The sequence below is a fragment of the Chanos chanos genome, chromosome 13 (assembly GCF_902362185.1).
Source record: "Chanos chanos chromosome 13, fChaCha1.1, whole genome shotgun sequence".
NCBI lineage: Eukaryota > Metazoa > Chordata > Actinopteri > Gonorynchiformes > Chanidae > Chanos > Chanos chanos.
In genome coordinates, this window is record NC_044507.1 from 840,001 (window position 1) to 855,000 (window position 15,000).

Genomic DNA, 15,000 nt, shown 5'->3' on the forward strand with positions numbered 1-15,000 from the left:
CAATGTAGCAAATTCATTCCTTCATTCATTTTCTAAGCAGCTCATCCTAATTAGGGTCACGGGGGCTACTGTAACCTATCCCAGTGTTCATAGGGCGAAAGGCAGGAAACACCCTGGACAGGTTCCCAGTCCATCGCAGATGTAGCAAATTATGTACTAGGAATTACATGTGATGAAAAGTATCATCCTTTATCCATGTAACTTGAACAACAGGACTGAATTGGGTGCATGCTTGGTGTTGTCTTGGTGAGTGGAATCCCTGTGTTCCATTATTCACTGATTAGTGTTTAGGAAGTGTTCTAAGGCCACTGCAGTATCTTCACATGAGGGTGCCATTTAGGACATCACTTATTCCTCCTTAAACCAGAGGTTTTATCAAAATATTTCACTTATCTTCAATATCCAGGACTTTACCGGAGACACAATTCCCATCTCAAATGCCCTCTATTCCAATGAACATACTGAAAACATGTTTATCCTTTATTTCTTACAATTCCTATTCATCCTAGACACAGGAATTCAATATTCATGGAGATACTGGAGCAAAAAAAATGTAATCCTGAAATAGATGTTTTTCTGCCATATGTAAAATTTCTCTCAAATCTGTGTCTATTTTTTATATGAAGGAAAAACAGAAGGACATAATAACCATACGTCAAACATTTTCCATGTACATTTTCATGTTCGTACTAACTACCCCACATACCATTATGGTCCTATGAAAATGACTGAAAAATGCTACCTGGCCTTGTTTTATTCCTAATAACTTCATGTAAATTGGTGGTAGAGACCTCAAATATTGGCACACAATTAATAAAAGATTGAATTTGAAGAAAAAAAGATGATTCATATCATACTGTTGCAAAACTATGGGTTTGTAGTACCGTTAATATCACTCTTGTTTAGGAATTTTTGCACTTTTTTCCAAGTCTAGGGCCTTACAAAAATAAAATGGCAAGCAGTAAAGGCTTTCAGTGGTTTTGACACACAGAAAACATGCTTGTCTTCCATCCGACAAAGGTTGGTGAGGCTAGGAACAATACTGATCAAGATATTAATGCTCACACATGCCTTGCCAGACAAGGTGTTTTTGAGGCTACAAAATGAAATGATATCTGGAGCTGATAAAATATGAAAACATAGGATTTGAACAGAAATATTTCACAGGCCTTGGTTTTGGGACCTATTCATGATATAGACAAGGTTTGAACAAAATCTGAGAGAGTGTATATATTATGTTTGTAATTCTGTGTGTTAATTTGTTGTGTGGTGTGTGTGTGTGTGTGTATTTTTATATATATAATATTGTATGTAATTCTGTGTGTGTGTGTGTGTGTGTGTGTGTGTGTGTGTATGAGAGTGTGAGAGAGAGTGTGTTAAATGAGAGAGAGTGTGTGTGTGTATTTTTATAGATGTAATATGGTATGTAATTCTGTGTGTTGTGTGTGTGTGTGTGTATTTTATAGATGTAATATTGTATGTAATTCTGTGTGTTATATGTGTGTATTTTATAGATATAGTATTGTATGTAATTCTGTGTGTTGTGTGTGTGTGTGTGTGTGTGTATTTTATAGATATGGTATGCTATTCTGTGTGTTATGTGTGTCTGTGTGTGTATTTTATAGATGTAATATTGTATGTAATTCTGTGTGTTATGTGTGTGTGTGTGTATTTTATAGATATGGTATGTTATTCTGTGTGTTATGTGTGTGTGTGTATTTTATAGATATGGTATGTAATTCTGTGTGTTATGTGTGTGTGTGTATTTTATAGATATGGTATGTTATTCTGTGTGTTATGTGTGTGTGTGTATTTTATAGATATGGTATGCTATTCTGTGTGTTATGTGTGTGTGTGTATTTTATAGATGTAATATTGTATGTAATTCTGTGTGTTATGTGTGTTTGTGTATTTTATAGATATGGTATGTTATTCTGTGTGTTATGTGTGTGTGTGTATTTTATAGATGTAATATTGTATGTAATTCTGTGTGTGTGTGTGTGTGAGAGAGTGTGAGAGAGAGTGTGTTAATTGAGAGAGAGTGTGTGTGTATTTTTATAGATGTAATATGGTATGTAATTCTGTGTGTACATTCTGGCTGTTTCTCCTCAGGCTGAAGCAGAGACAGAAGTATTTCTTTGAGCTCCTGCATAAACAGGATGACAGAGGAACGGACCACGTGGAGGTGGCTGTGAGTGTGTTTGTCTTGTCTGTGTTTGGACCATTGGCTGCTGACTGCCGACCAGTGGTAGATAATAACGAGGTAGAGGTAGTTTGTTACTGTACTTAAGTATGTTTTGTGAATATTTGTACTTTACTCAAGTAGAAATGATTTTGTCAACTTTCACTTTCACTTCACTACATTTTCCAAGGCAAATGGCCTCTTTTACTTCTACACACTTCGCCAGACACCTGCGTTACTCAGTGCAGTAGGTTACTCAGTCAGTAGAAAATAACACACTCAGATACACACACTGCTTCACTCAGTCAATCATTAAGGTACATCACACCCTCCCATAGGGTAGATTAGCATCCTCGTGGTTACCATGGTAATGTGCAGAGCTGTATAGGTGTCTGTTCAGGATCAGTAGATACTTTACAGCCCTCTGTTAGTGAATCTTTCATATGGCTGCGGTTATTTTCAGGGCTGTGGAGTCGACTCCAACTCCGACTCCGACTCCGACTCCGACTCCTCAGTTTGTAATTAGACTAATTATATTTCCTATATTGAAAACACACAACATACAAGGCATTTCATTCCTGCCAACGTGAATCATCAGGCATTTCATTCCTGCCAACGTGAATCATCAGGCTACTTTTTAGCACCCTAACCTGGTAAAATTTGGGTTTAAAGGCTATAGCTATGTCATAGTGGCTTTTTTCTATTATTTTTTATGTATTATTTGTTAGAGAGGTTACAAACATTGAGTAATATTAAACATAAAACTTAAAAATATAACCTCTTTGTTTAATTTTGTATCAAAAGTTATAAAGTAAAAGGATATTAAAGAAATAAAAGAATAAAAATGCTATAAAAGAAAATCAGGAACATCCTATAACAGGATATAACAGGATATAACAGGATACAACAGGATATAACAGGATACAACAGGATACAACATTTAGTCAGTTTATATACCGGATCAGCTTATACACCTTTAATACAGAACATTTAGTCAGTTTATATACCGGATCAACTTATACACCTTTAATACAGAACATTTAGTCAGTTTATATACCGGATCAGCTTATACACAGGCATATACAGAACATTTAGTCAGTTTATATACCGGATCAACTTATACACAGGCATATACAGCACATTCAGTCAGTTTATATACCGGATCAGCTTATACACAGGCATATACAGCACATTCAGTCAGTTTATATACCGGATCAACTTATACACAGGCATATACAGCACATTTAGTCAGTTTATATACCGGATCAGCTTATACACAGGCATATACAGCACATTCAGTCAGTTTATATACCGGATCAACTTATACACAGGCATATACAGCACATTCAGTCAGTTTATATACTGGATCAGCTTATACACAGGCATATACAGCACATTCAGTCAGTTTATATACTGGATCAGCTTATACACAGGCATATACAGCACATTCAGTCAGTTTATATACCGGATCAACTTATACACAGGCATATACAGCACATTCAGTCAGTTTATATACCGGATCAGCTTATACACAGGCATATACAGCACATTCAGTCAGTTTATATACCGGATCAACTTATACACAGGCATATACAGCACATTCAGTCAGTTTATATACCAGATCAGCTTATACACAGGCATATACAGCACATTCAGTCAGTTTATATACTGGATCAGCTTATACACAGGCATATACAGCACATTCAGTCAGTTTATATACCGGATCAACTTATACACAGGCATATACAGCACATTCAGTCAGTTTATATACCGGATCAACTTATACACAGGCATATACAGCACATTCAGTCAGTTTATATACCGGATCAGCTTATACACAGGCATATACAGCACATTCAGTCAGTTTATATACTGGATCAACTTATACACAGGCATATACAGCACATTTAGTCAGTTTATATACTGGATCAGCTTATACACAGGCATATACAGCACATTCAGTCAGTTTATATACTGGATCAGCTTATACACAGGCATATACAGCACATTCAGTCAGTTTATATACCAGATCAGCTTATACACAGGCATATACAGCACATTCAGTCAGTTTATATACCGGATCAACTTATACACAGGCATATACAGCACATTCAGTCAGTTTATATACCGGATCAGCTTATACACAGGCATATACAGCACATTCAGTCAGTTTATATACCGGATCAACTTATACACAGGCATATACAGCACATTTAGTCAGTTTATATACCGGATCAGCTTATACACCTTTAATACAGAACATTTAGTCAGTTTATATACCGGATCAACTTATACACAGGCATATACAGCACATTCAGTCAGTTTATATACTGGATCAGCTTATACACAGGCATATACAGCACATTCAGTCAGTTTATATACCGGATCAGCTTATACACAGGCATATACAGCACATTTAGTCAGTTTATATACCGGATCAACTTATACACAGGCATATACAGCACATTCAGTCAGTTTATATACTGGATCAGCTTATACACAGGCATATACAGCACATTCAGTCAGTTTATATACCGGATCAGCTTATACACAGGCATATACAGCACATTCAGTCAGTTTATATACCGGATCAACTTATACACAGGCATATACAGCACATTCAGTCAGTTTATATACCGGATCAACTTATACACAGGCATATACAGCACATTTAGTCAGTTTATATACCGGATCAGCTTATACACCTTTAATACAGAACATTTAGTCAGTTTATATACCGGATCAACTTATACACAGGCATATACAGCACATTCAGTCAGTTTATATACTGGATCAGCTTATACACAGGCATATACAGCACATTCAGTCAGTTTATATACCGGATCAGCTTATACACAGGCATATACAGCACATTTAGTCAGTTTATATACCGGATCAACTTATACACAGGCATATACAGCACATTCAGTCAGTTTATATACTGGATCAGCTTATACACAGGCATATACAGCACATTCAGTCAGTTTATATACCGGATCAGCTTATACACAGGCATATACAGCACATTCAGTCAGTTTATATACCGGATCAACTTATACACAGGCATATACAGCACATTCAGTCAGTTTATATACCGGATCAGCTTATACACAGGCATATACAGCACATTCAGTCAGTTTATATACCGGATCAGCTTATACACAGGCATATACAGCACATTCAGTCAGTTTATATACCGGATCAGCTTATACACAGGCATATACAGCACATTCAGTCAGTTTATATACCGGATCAACTTATACACAGGCATATACAGCACATTCAGTCAGTTTATATACTGGATCAGCTTATACACAGGCATATACAGCACATTCAGTCAGTTTATATACCGGATCAGCTTATACACAGGCATATACAGCACATTCAGTCAGTTTATATACCGGATCAACTTATACACAGGCATATACAGCACATTCAGTCAGTTTATATACCGGATCAACTTATACACAGGCATATACAGCACATTCAGTCAGTTTATATACTGGATCAGCTTATACACAGGCATATACAGCACATTTAGTCAGAGTCGGTACATTTTAGTAACCCAGTAATTGCCTCCAGCTCCGACTCCACAGCACTGGTTATTTTGCCCGCACCTGAGGGGCTGTAACAGATCTCCTAGGCATTTGTGTAAAGTCACTGAACAACTTAAAACATTTCAACTGACAACTACAACTACCCTGCCATACGCATAAAGAAGACAACTGACTGGATGTTTGTAAGAAACATATATAAAATATATACAACATACATATAACATATATACAACATATATATAACATATATACAACATATAAAACAGCAAGAATATAGTCGTGAGTCACGTTAACTGTTACTGGAGTAGTTTTCTCAGGAGTCATGTTATATGATAAAGAGATATCATTGCTCTTAGCACCTGGTGTGTCTCACTGATCATCATGGGGCTCAAATGTGTCTTTCTCTCCAGTGGCGCCTTAATAATCCAGAGACAAGATTTACTCTGATTGACTCGAAGCACATCTCTCTGTACACCAGTAAGTGTGTGTGTGTGTGTCTGTGTCTGTGTGTGTGTGTCTGTATCTGTGTGTGTGTCTGTGTGTGTGTGCTGTCACCTTTACAATGAGCCTGTGCTCTTTTCAGATGAGACCTCTCTGAAGATGAGTGATGTGGATCACATACCTCAGACAGCTGCCAGTCATGTAGCTCCTCTCACGATATCCTCACAAGCCCCGCCCCATGGGGCTGACATGCTCAGGGAGGATCCAAGAGACACATTCTATCAGAGTGAGAATCTGACACACACAAACACACTCATACACATACACACACACACACACACACTCATGCACACACACACACACTCATACACAAACACACACACACACACTCATGCACACACACACATGCACACACACACAAACACACACAAACACACTCATACACATACACACACACACACACACTCATGCACACACACACATGCACACACACACAAACACACACAAACACACTCATGCACACACACACACACTCATGCACACACACACACAAACACACACGTACACGTACACACACTCACACACACGCACGAACACACTCAGAGAGACAAAGGTTGCAACTAAAATCCATCTCCTTATAATCTCCTTTTGGTTTTTTGTATGTATATGCATGCTAGAGAAGCACGTGTTTAGATGTGTTAAGATGATATTTTTTAACTGTTCTTCCCTAATTAGCACAGATGCTTTCATTTTAAAGGGTTTTGTCTCATTGATCAGCTCCTGTGGAACTGTGTAGTGAGGGATTTTTTTATTTTGTGGTTCACAGAAAACAGATAAAATATTGCCCCAACACCTCCCACCGTGTTTTGCATTCTGTCAAAAGACAGATATGTGGTATGGATTATAGACTTCTCTTTTTATACGCTGACAATTTTTCATACTTGATGTTGTCGAGTTTTTCAACTTATTGTTGTAGCCCTAATACCAACTTAATGTGTTAATGTGTTCACCTGTTTGTGCCTTTCTGTCGTATCCAATGGCGACCATTCTCTCCCTTACTGAAGTCTCCTGAAGAGCTCGTGCAGTTCCTTTACTGGTGTGGCTGCACATGGATGTATGTTGGTTTGAGTGGGAACAGTGGGGAGTGTGAGATGGTTTGAGTGGGGACAGTGTGGAGTGTGTGATGGTTTGAGTGGGGACAGTGTGTGATGGTTTGAGTGGGGACAGTGTGGAGTGTGTAATGGTTTGAGTGGGGACAGTGTGGAGTGTGTAATGGTTTGAGTGGGGACAGTGTAATGGTTTGAGTGGGGACAGTGTGGAGTGTGTGATGGTTTGAGTGGGGACAGTGTGGAGTGTGTGATGCTTTGGGTGGGGAGAGTATACTGGTTTGGGTGGGGAGTGTGTGATGGTTTGGGTGGGGAGAGTATACTGGTTTGAGTGGGGAAGGACAGCTGCCTTGTTTATTCTCCAGTTTACTTACCCAGTAACTATTCTGATCATTTTACTCATGTACAACTGTTAGAGGATGCTGGGAAATTTGTTTATGGTGTCAGACAACTGTTAGAGGATGCTGGGAAATGTGTTTATGGTGTCAGACAGATACATGTGACAGATAAGGTCCTGTGAGCTGTTGTCATGGGAATAAAACACTGCGAATGTTGCTCTGACACATGTGGACGCCACAGACCGATTCATCATGACTTACACGTTTGGCCCAATTTTATAGCGTTTGTGTCTTTCTCTTTGACCAAAGCTTTACTGTCAAGGGGCCACTGGAGCAGTTCCTCAGACTACAGTGGATATTTATTACATTTCAGAAGTTCCTAACATGTCCTGACGGTCGGGCTGTCCTAACTGTCTGTGTGATCTGACTGTCTGTCTGTCCTGACTGTCTGTCTGTCCGGACCGTCTGTCCTGTCTGTCTGAGTTCTTCTGTTTTTCTTTGGCTTTTTTTTTAGAGGCCCCTGAATATTTGTGTGTTTTGTGGATTTGTATTTTTTGGATTTGTAGGATTGTGTTTTTGTGTGCTTGTAGGTTTGTGTTTCTGTGTTTTTGGGGGTTTGGATGGGTTTTTTATGTGTTTGTGGATTTAAGCGTTTGTGGATTTGTGTTTTTGTGGATTTGTGTTTGAGTGCAGTGTAGTCCCTAAATCTAAACAATAATAATTTTCAATTACACACACTTAAGATTAAATCTCCGTGATCACGCACACACACACTCTGTAAGCAGTGAATCTGACCTCTGCATTTAACCCATTCTTAAACACCAGTAGTGAGCACACACAACCACTAGCACAGGAAAAGTTGGGGGTTGATGTTTTTCTTAGCAATCGAACCAGCAATTTTTCGGTCACAAGCCTGTCCCTCTAACCATTAAGCCACAGGCTGTTCATTAGGCAAACATGCAGAGACACACACCATATCTGTTCTTATATGACAGGAGGCGAATCTTTAGGCAGCTGCTCACCTTGTTTCTACTGTATTGGGTATGAAATTTACTGATGCCGCGGATGATTTGATCAGTTACTTACACATTTAGTTTGCTGAATTTTTCGTCAGAAATACACTTTTCAGATGTAGAAAGTCCTCAGAGCTACACAGGGTTGCTGTGTTCTCAGCAGTGCTGAATGTCACAGGGTTGGATTCTAAAATAAACGTTTTCAAATGTCAGGAGGTTAAACAAATACCTATTTCTGACCAGCAAAGGGTCTGACAGGCAGTGTGTGAACTGTTTAAGATAGCTCCCATTCAGGTCTGACAGGCAGTGTGTGAACTGTTTAAGATAGTTCTCATTCAGGTCTGACAGGCAGCGTGTGAACTGTTTAAGATAGTTCTGACTCAGGTCTGACAGGAGGCGCTTTCGGACCGAACAGTTCTAGGGTCTCATTCAATAGGAACTACCCCCTGGGGAGCTTCCCCTAGAACTACATACGTTCATGGGCTTTTTTTCTGTTTGCATTCGCACCGCCAGTAGGAACGCTGAAGTGACGTAAGCCGGCCGACGGTGGTATAGCAACGTCACGCTAAGAGCTGTTGTTTACACATCTAACCAGGGTGCCTGCACATTTTTTAAGTACAAATTTAATGACTTTTAAGACCTTTTAAATACCTCCAAAAGGAAAAATATATTGAATATATTGAGTTTTATTGAATTTGAATTTGAATGACAGAAATATTCAGTGCACATTAGATAACATAACTGCCCTCTCATTAACAAAAATAAAACTGTATGGAGGTAGACCCAGTCCAATGGAAAAAAGTCCCTCTGCATTTACCACCGCAGTAGCAGTGAGTGACTCAATGGGCAGTACTTTTGGGATGCTAGCATAGCGCTTGTGCCTGACCCTTGCTCGCAGCATCGTGTTTTTGTTTCATTTTCCTTTTTCCCCACTGCAGCCCTCAAATCGTAAGCTGGATAAACACATTCTTATTTTAGGTTAAAATGCGGATCACAGCCACACAAGCCGACACACAAGCACCTACCGAAGCGGAGTGTACACTACCTCTTCAATGTACAAATATGCATTGGACGTTGCGGAAATGGTCAGTTAAACACAAAAACTGAGCATACCTCCCCTCCTACGGTTCCAGACACGAACATCAAAAACCAAATTTAGGATGTTCCAAGGCTTTATATTTTACACGGGTCTTTAAAAATGGCGGTTGCAATCATCGTATACCAATCATCTGGACCCATCGCCGTACACCTACGTCACAAGGTTCCTACTGCGCTGCGAAAGTAGCTACCCTGAGGTAGGAGCTAAAAAAGCCCCTCAAAAGGGCGTTCTAAATTCTAAGTTCCTGCGGTGTGAGCACGTGAAAAGGGGGGTACTTTCTCCAGCAGTTCTAATAACTATGCAAAAGTTCCTCCGGTGTGAAAGTGCCTAGGCAGTGTGTGAACAGTTTAAGATAGTTCTCACTCTGGTCTGACAGGCAGTGTGTGAACTGTTTAAGATAGTTCTCACTCAGGTTTGACAGGCAGTGTGTGAACTGTTTAAGATAGTTCTCACTCTGGTCTGACAGGCAGTGTGTGAACTGTTTAAGATAGTTCTCACTCTGGTCCGACAGGGCACAGAACCAAGCAGCTGCCTCAAATCTTACTCATAAAATAAAATTCAAGACTTGTTTACAGTCAGCCCACATCATTTTGATTTGTTTACTGCATTTCAAACTGCAAACAACTGAGAACTTTCTGAAATGACATATCAGTGACTTAAATTAAATGGTGGTCAATCTTGTAAGGTACCCCATGTGTCACGTGTTATGGTGATCTCCTCTCTGCCCAAACAGCAGTCCAGAAAATGGAACTGTAGACACAACAGAACACACATTTTCCATTAATGTGCACCAGTTGCTGCCACCTTGTGGATGGATTTGTAATTACATTACTATGTGTGTCTGTGTGTGTCTGCAGTCCAACTGATTGACAGGTCTCATTTGAAGGGAGTGTTACCTGACTGCTCCTATAAACCCACCTACATTCTGAATGATGTTCCACTGGCCCGATACCAGGGCCTGCAGTTTGTGAGTACTATGCCTGAACACACCCTGCTGGTAATATGAAAAAAGTGAATGTTCACAAATGTGCATACACACACACACACGCACGCACACACAGCAGTTGTGATATTGTCTGTGTAAAAATGTATGTATTGGTGTGACACCCTCATCTGTGGACTTATTTAGTGGAATACAGTTATAATGTGTGTAAACATGTGTTATAATCCTGAGCCAGAATAAGACTGTGTGTGTGTGTGTGTGTGTGTCTGACAGGTTCACCTCTCTTTTGTCTACCCTAATGACTACACACGCCTCACACACATGGAGACTGAGAACAAGTGTGTCTACCCTGAGAGTCCATTCTACCTTAAGAGGTAATGCACAAACTCTCTCTCTCTCTCTCTCTCTCTCTCTCTCTCTCTGTCTCTGTCTCGGTCACTGAGGTCTGTAATGTAGCACATGAGAACAGGGCAGTGTGTCACTGTCTGGCATGGACCTTCCTCCTCATTCAGTCATTCTAGGTTGTCTCTCTGACCAGCCTGACTGGCATCACACTGTCAGCACAATATGTGTATAACTGATCAATGAAGTTCTTGTTGGTGAGGTTGTGTTTATCCAGATATGTACGGTAACATTTGTTTTTCAGGTTTGGATTCTCCAAGTACATGAAGTTGGATCAGCCACGCAATCAGAACACTGCACTACAATACAGAGGTATCTTAACAGCTACATCCAAGCCCAGTTACACACCTACACCCTCACCTGTAAATATACCACTCCTACACCCTCACCTGTAAATATACCACACCTACACCCTCACCTGTAAATATACCACTCTTACACCCTCACCTGTAAATATACCACACCTACACCCTCACCTGTAAATATACCACTCCTATACCCTCACCTGTAAATATACCACACCTACACCCTCACCTGTAAATATACCACTCCTACACCCTCACCTGTAAATATACCACTCCTACACCCTCACCTGTAAATATACCACTCTTACACCCTCACCTGTAAATATACCACACCTACACCCTCACCTGTAAATATACCACACCTACACCCTCACCTGTAAATATACCACTCCTACACCCTCACCTGTAAATATACCACTCCTACACCCTCACCTGTAAATATACCACACCCACACCCTCACCTGTAAATATACCACTCCTACACCCTCGCCTGTAAATATACCACTCCTACACCCTCGCCTGTAAATATACCACACCTACACCCTCGCCTGTAAATATACCACACCCACACCCTCACCTGTAAATATACCACTCCTACACCCTCACCTGTAAATATACCACTACTACACCCTCACCTGTAAATATACCACTCCTACACCCTCACCTGTAAATATACCACTCTTACACCCTCGCCTGTAAATATACCACACCTACACCCTCGCCTGTAAATATACCACACCTACACCCTCGCCTGTAAATATACCACACCTACACCCTCGCCTGTAAATATACCACTCCTACACCCTCGCCTGTAAATATACCACACCTACACCCTCGCCTGTAAATATACCACACCTACACCCTCACCTGTAAATATACCACACCTACACCCTCACCTGTAAATATACCACTCCTACACCCTCACCTGTAAATATACCACTCCTACACCCTCACCTGTAAATATACCACACCTACACCCTCACCTGTAAATATACCACTCCTACACCCTCACCTGTAAATATACCACACCCACACCCTCACCTGTAAATATACCACTCCTACACCCTCAACTATGCATATACCACCACTCCACCATCACGTCCCTCCAATATCACACCTGTCACACTTATGTCTAGCACCACATGCAGATACTCATTTGTGCACTACTCTTTGTCTCATGTCTAATGAATGCTAGTTTACCAATGCAGCCTTGAGTGGTGAAGCCCCTCAACTGAATACTGTGTTTGGCTTCAGTAAGTTTACATGTCTGTCTCATCATGTCTTTTTTGCCACAGATGATGGGATGATGGGGTGGAGGGAAAGGGAGACGGTGGAGGAGGAAGAGGATGAGAGGGATGAAGGTGTGGACAGGGCAGAGGGGCTGCTGGATTATGGAGATGATTATGATGACTACACTCTAAAGCGGAGGAGAAAACTCTTCTCTGTTCAGTGGCCTGGACGAGAGGCCAAGAGAGCCAGGAGAAGAGAGCCACCAGCCGGGAACCGTCCCCCTGTACGTCAGCATGGACCACTGCAACAGAAACAGCATGAGCTTACAATACAGGACCGACCAGTGTACCCTCAGAGAGAACTGAATCTGCAGAACCACAACGCTGGACCACAGCACAAACCAGAGGAACTGACCCAACTGAGGGAGCCACATCAAGAACTTTCTCTACAGAACAGATTTGGAGGAGAGCAGAACCATCTGCCAGAGAGACAGAACCAACCTCAGAAAAGCAGGCCAAGAAAAACACGAAGGAACCAGCAGCAGGAGAACCCAGCCAAGCAGGTCCAAGACAAAGAAGAGAGACGGGACAGACCCGCACGGTTAGACATTTCACAGTTACAGCATGATCAGGCTGCTGACAAACTGAACCAGCCAGCAGGAGTACAGAAACCACCGGTTCCTTTCCTTCCTGTGGAGGACAGTAAAATAGCTGCTGTCCAGAGGGGACGAGGAGTGAGGGATCACCTGGAAAAGCATCAGGTCCACAGAGCAGAGCCGCACAGGTCAGCCGAGGGAGAACGGAATGGGACGGCCCTTCGCCCAAGACCTGCCGAGCAGAACGCAGTTAGCGCTCAACAAGCCAGCAGGAGGAGGTCAGAGGTGAAAGATCAGGAGCAAAGGTCAGGTAGAGCAGTGCAACGTGGAGCAGTCAATCAGAGAGGACAACTTAAGCCCCGTGACATTAGAGCCAAACCCAAAGGCGTGGACACAGCTTTTGAGCGGTCCAAAAAAGCCAAGAATATCAAAGCTAGTATTTTAGATGGGAAAAAAAATCAAGGGAGTAATTTGACCATTGTCAACAGATCTGAGGTCAGGGTGGTTATGTTGGGTGGATCTGTGGGTAGGGCAGGCAGTAATGCAGCTAAAGACAGCAAAGCTGTCTTAGGTCATGGTAAGGAACCCAAGTCAGAGACTTTTGAAAATAAAACAAAGATTTCAAATGGAGCAAAAGCCAATCTAGCTGCAGTAGACACCCAAAAGAAAAGTGTAGTCAAAGATAAGGCAGCCATATTAGAAAGGTCAAAAGATAAGGCAGCCATATTGGAAAGGTCCCAAGATAAGGCAGCCATATTAGAAAGGTCCAAAAACAAGGCAGCCATATTGGAAAGGTCCAAAAACAAGGCCATCGTATTGGGAAGGTCCAAAGATGAGGGCGCCATATTGGGAAGGTCCAAAGATGAGGCAGCCATATTGGGTGGGGCAAAGAATAATGCTTCTGCTGTAGGCAGGGCAGAGGGAAATGATGCATTAGTGGACAGACAGAGGAGTAAAGGACTGGGATTTCAGGGTAATGCCATCATCCCACTGAAGCCTGACAGGGCTCTAATCAGGGCCTCTGTCCACATTACCCATAATGCACTTCAGCCAGCTAACGAAACATCAAAAAGTGTAGAGACACATCGTCCCGACCGCGCCCTGGGAGGTGTGGTGGGGGTTATTGCGCCCCCTCCTGTGGGGTACAGAAATATCCCAGGGAATGAGATGGAGGAGGAGAGTGAGATGAATAATGAGGTTGACAGAGGGGAGGAGACAGTGAAGGAAAAACACGGAGACCGAGATGACGGCTGGTTTCTCTATGATCAATCAGATACTATGGATGTGGAAGATGATTTCGTCAATAACGCAGTGTTTGACCCAGAAGTGATCTGGGACCAGACATTCCAGGTGAACCCAATGGATCCACAGACACTGCGCTCTGATTGGATAGACCTCCGCTGTAATGTGTCAGGAAACCTGCTGCTCAGCCAATCAGAAGCTCTGCCTGTTGTACATGCCTTCATGGAAAAACTGAACAGGAAGAATCATGGGTGGGAAGCACGCGTGTGTGTGTGTGTGTGTCTGTGTGTGTGTGTGTGTGTGTGTGTGCATGTGCATGTGCGTGTGTGTATGTGTGCGTGTACGTGTATGTGTGTGAGTTTGTATGTACGTGTATGTGTGTGTGTGTGTGTGTGCATGTGCGTGTGCGTGTACGTGTATGTGTGTGTGTGTGTGTGTGTATGTGTGTGTGTGTGTGTGTGTGTGTGTGTGTGTGTGTGTGTACGTGTATGTGTGTATGTGTGTGTGTGTGTACGTGTCTGTGTGTGTACGTGTATGTGTGTGTGTG

General features: G+C 41.7%; 1 protein-coding gene across 1 annotated transcript in view; it reads left to right on the plus strand.

Moving 5' to 3' along the window:
- b4galnt3b (beta-1,4-N-acetyl-galactosaminyl transferase 3b) overlaps positions 1-15,000 on the plus strand; it is a 38,892-nt gene that overhangs the window by 10,449 nt on the left and 13,443 nt on the right. Inside the window, exons 7-13 of the mRNA XM_030790439.1 lie at positions 2,113-2,191; positions 6,150-6,216; positions 6,323-6,466; positions 10,594-10,703; positions 10,953-11,053; positions 11,326-11,393; positions 12,682-14,704. Of these exons, the coding sequence (XP_030646299.1) occupies positions 2,113-2,191; positions 6,150-6,216; positions 6,323-6,466; positions 10,594-10,703; positions 10,953-11,053; positions 11,326-11,393; positions 12,682-14,704 (2,592 nt within the window). The remainder of the gene's footprint in view (positions 1-2,112; positions 2,192-6,149; positions 6,217-6,322; positions 6,467-10,593; positions 10,704-10,952; positions 11,054-11,325; positions 11,394-12,681; positions 14,705-15,000) is intronic.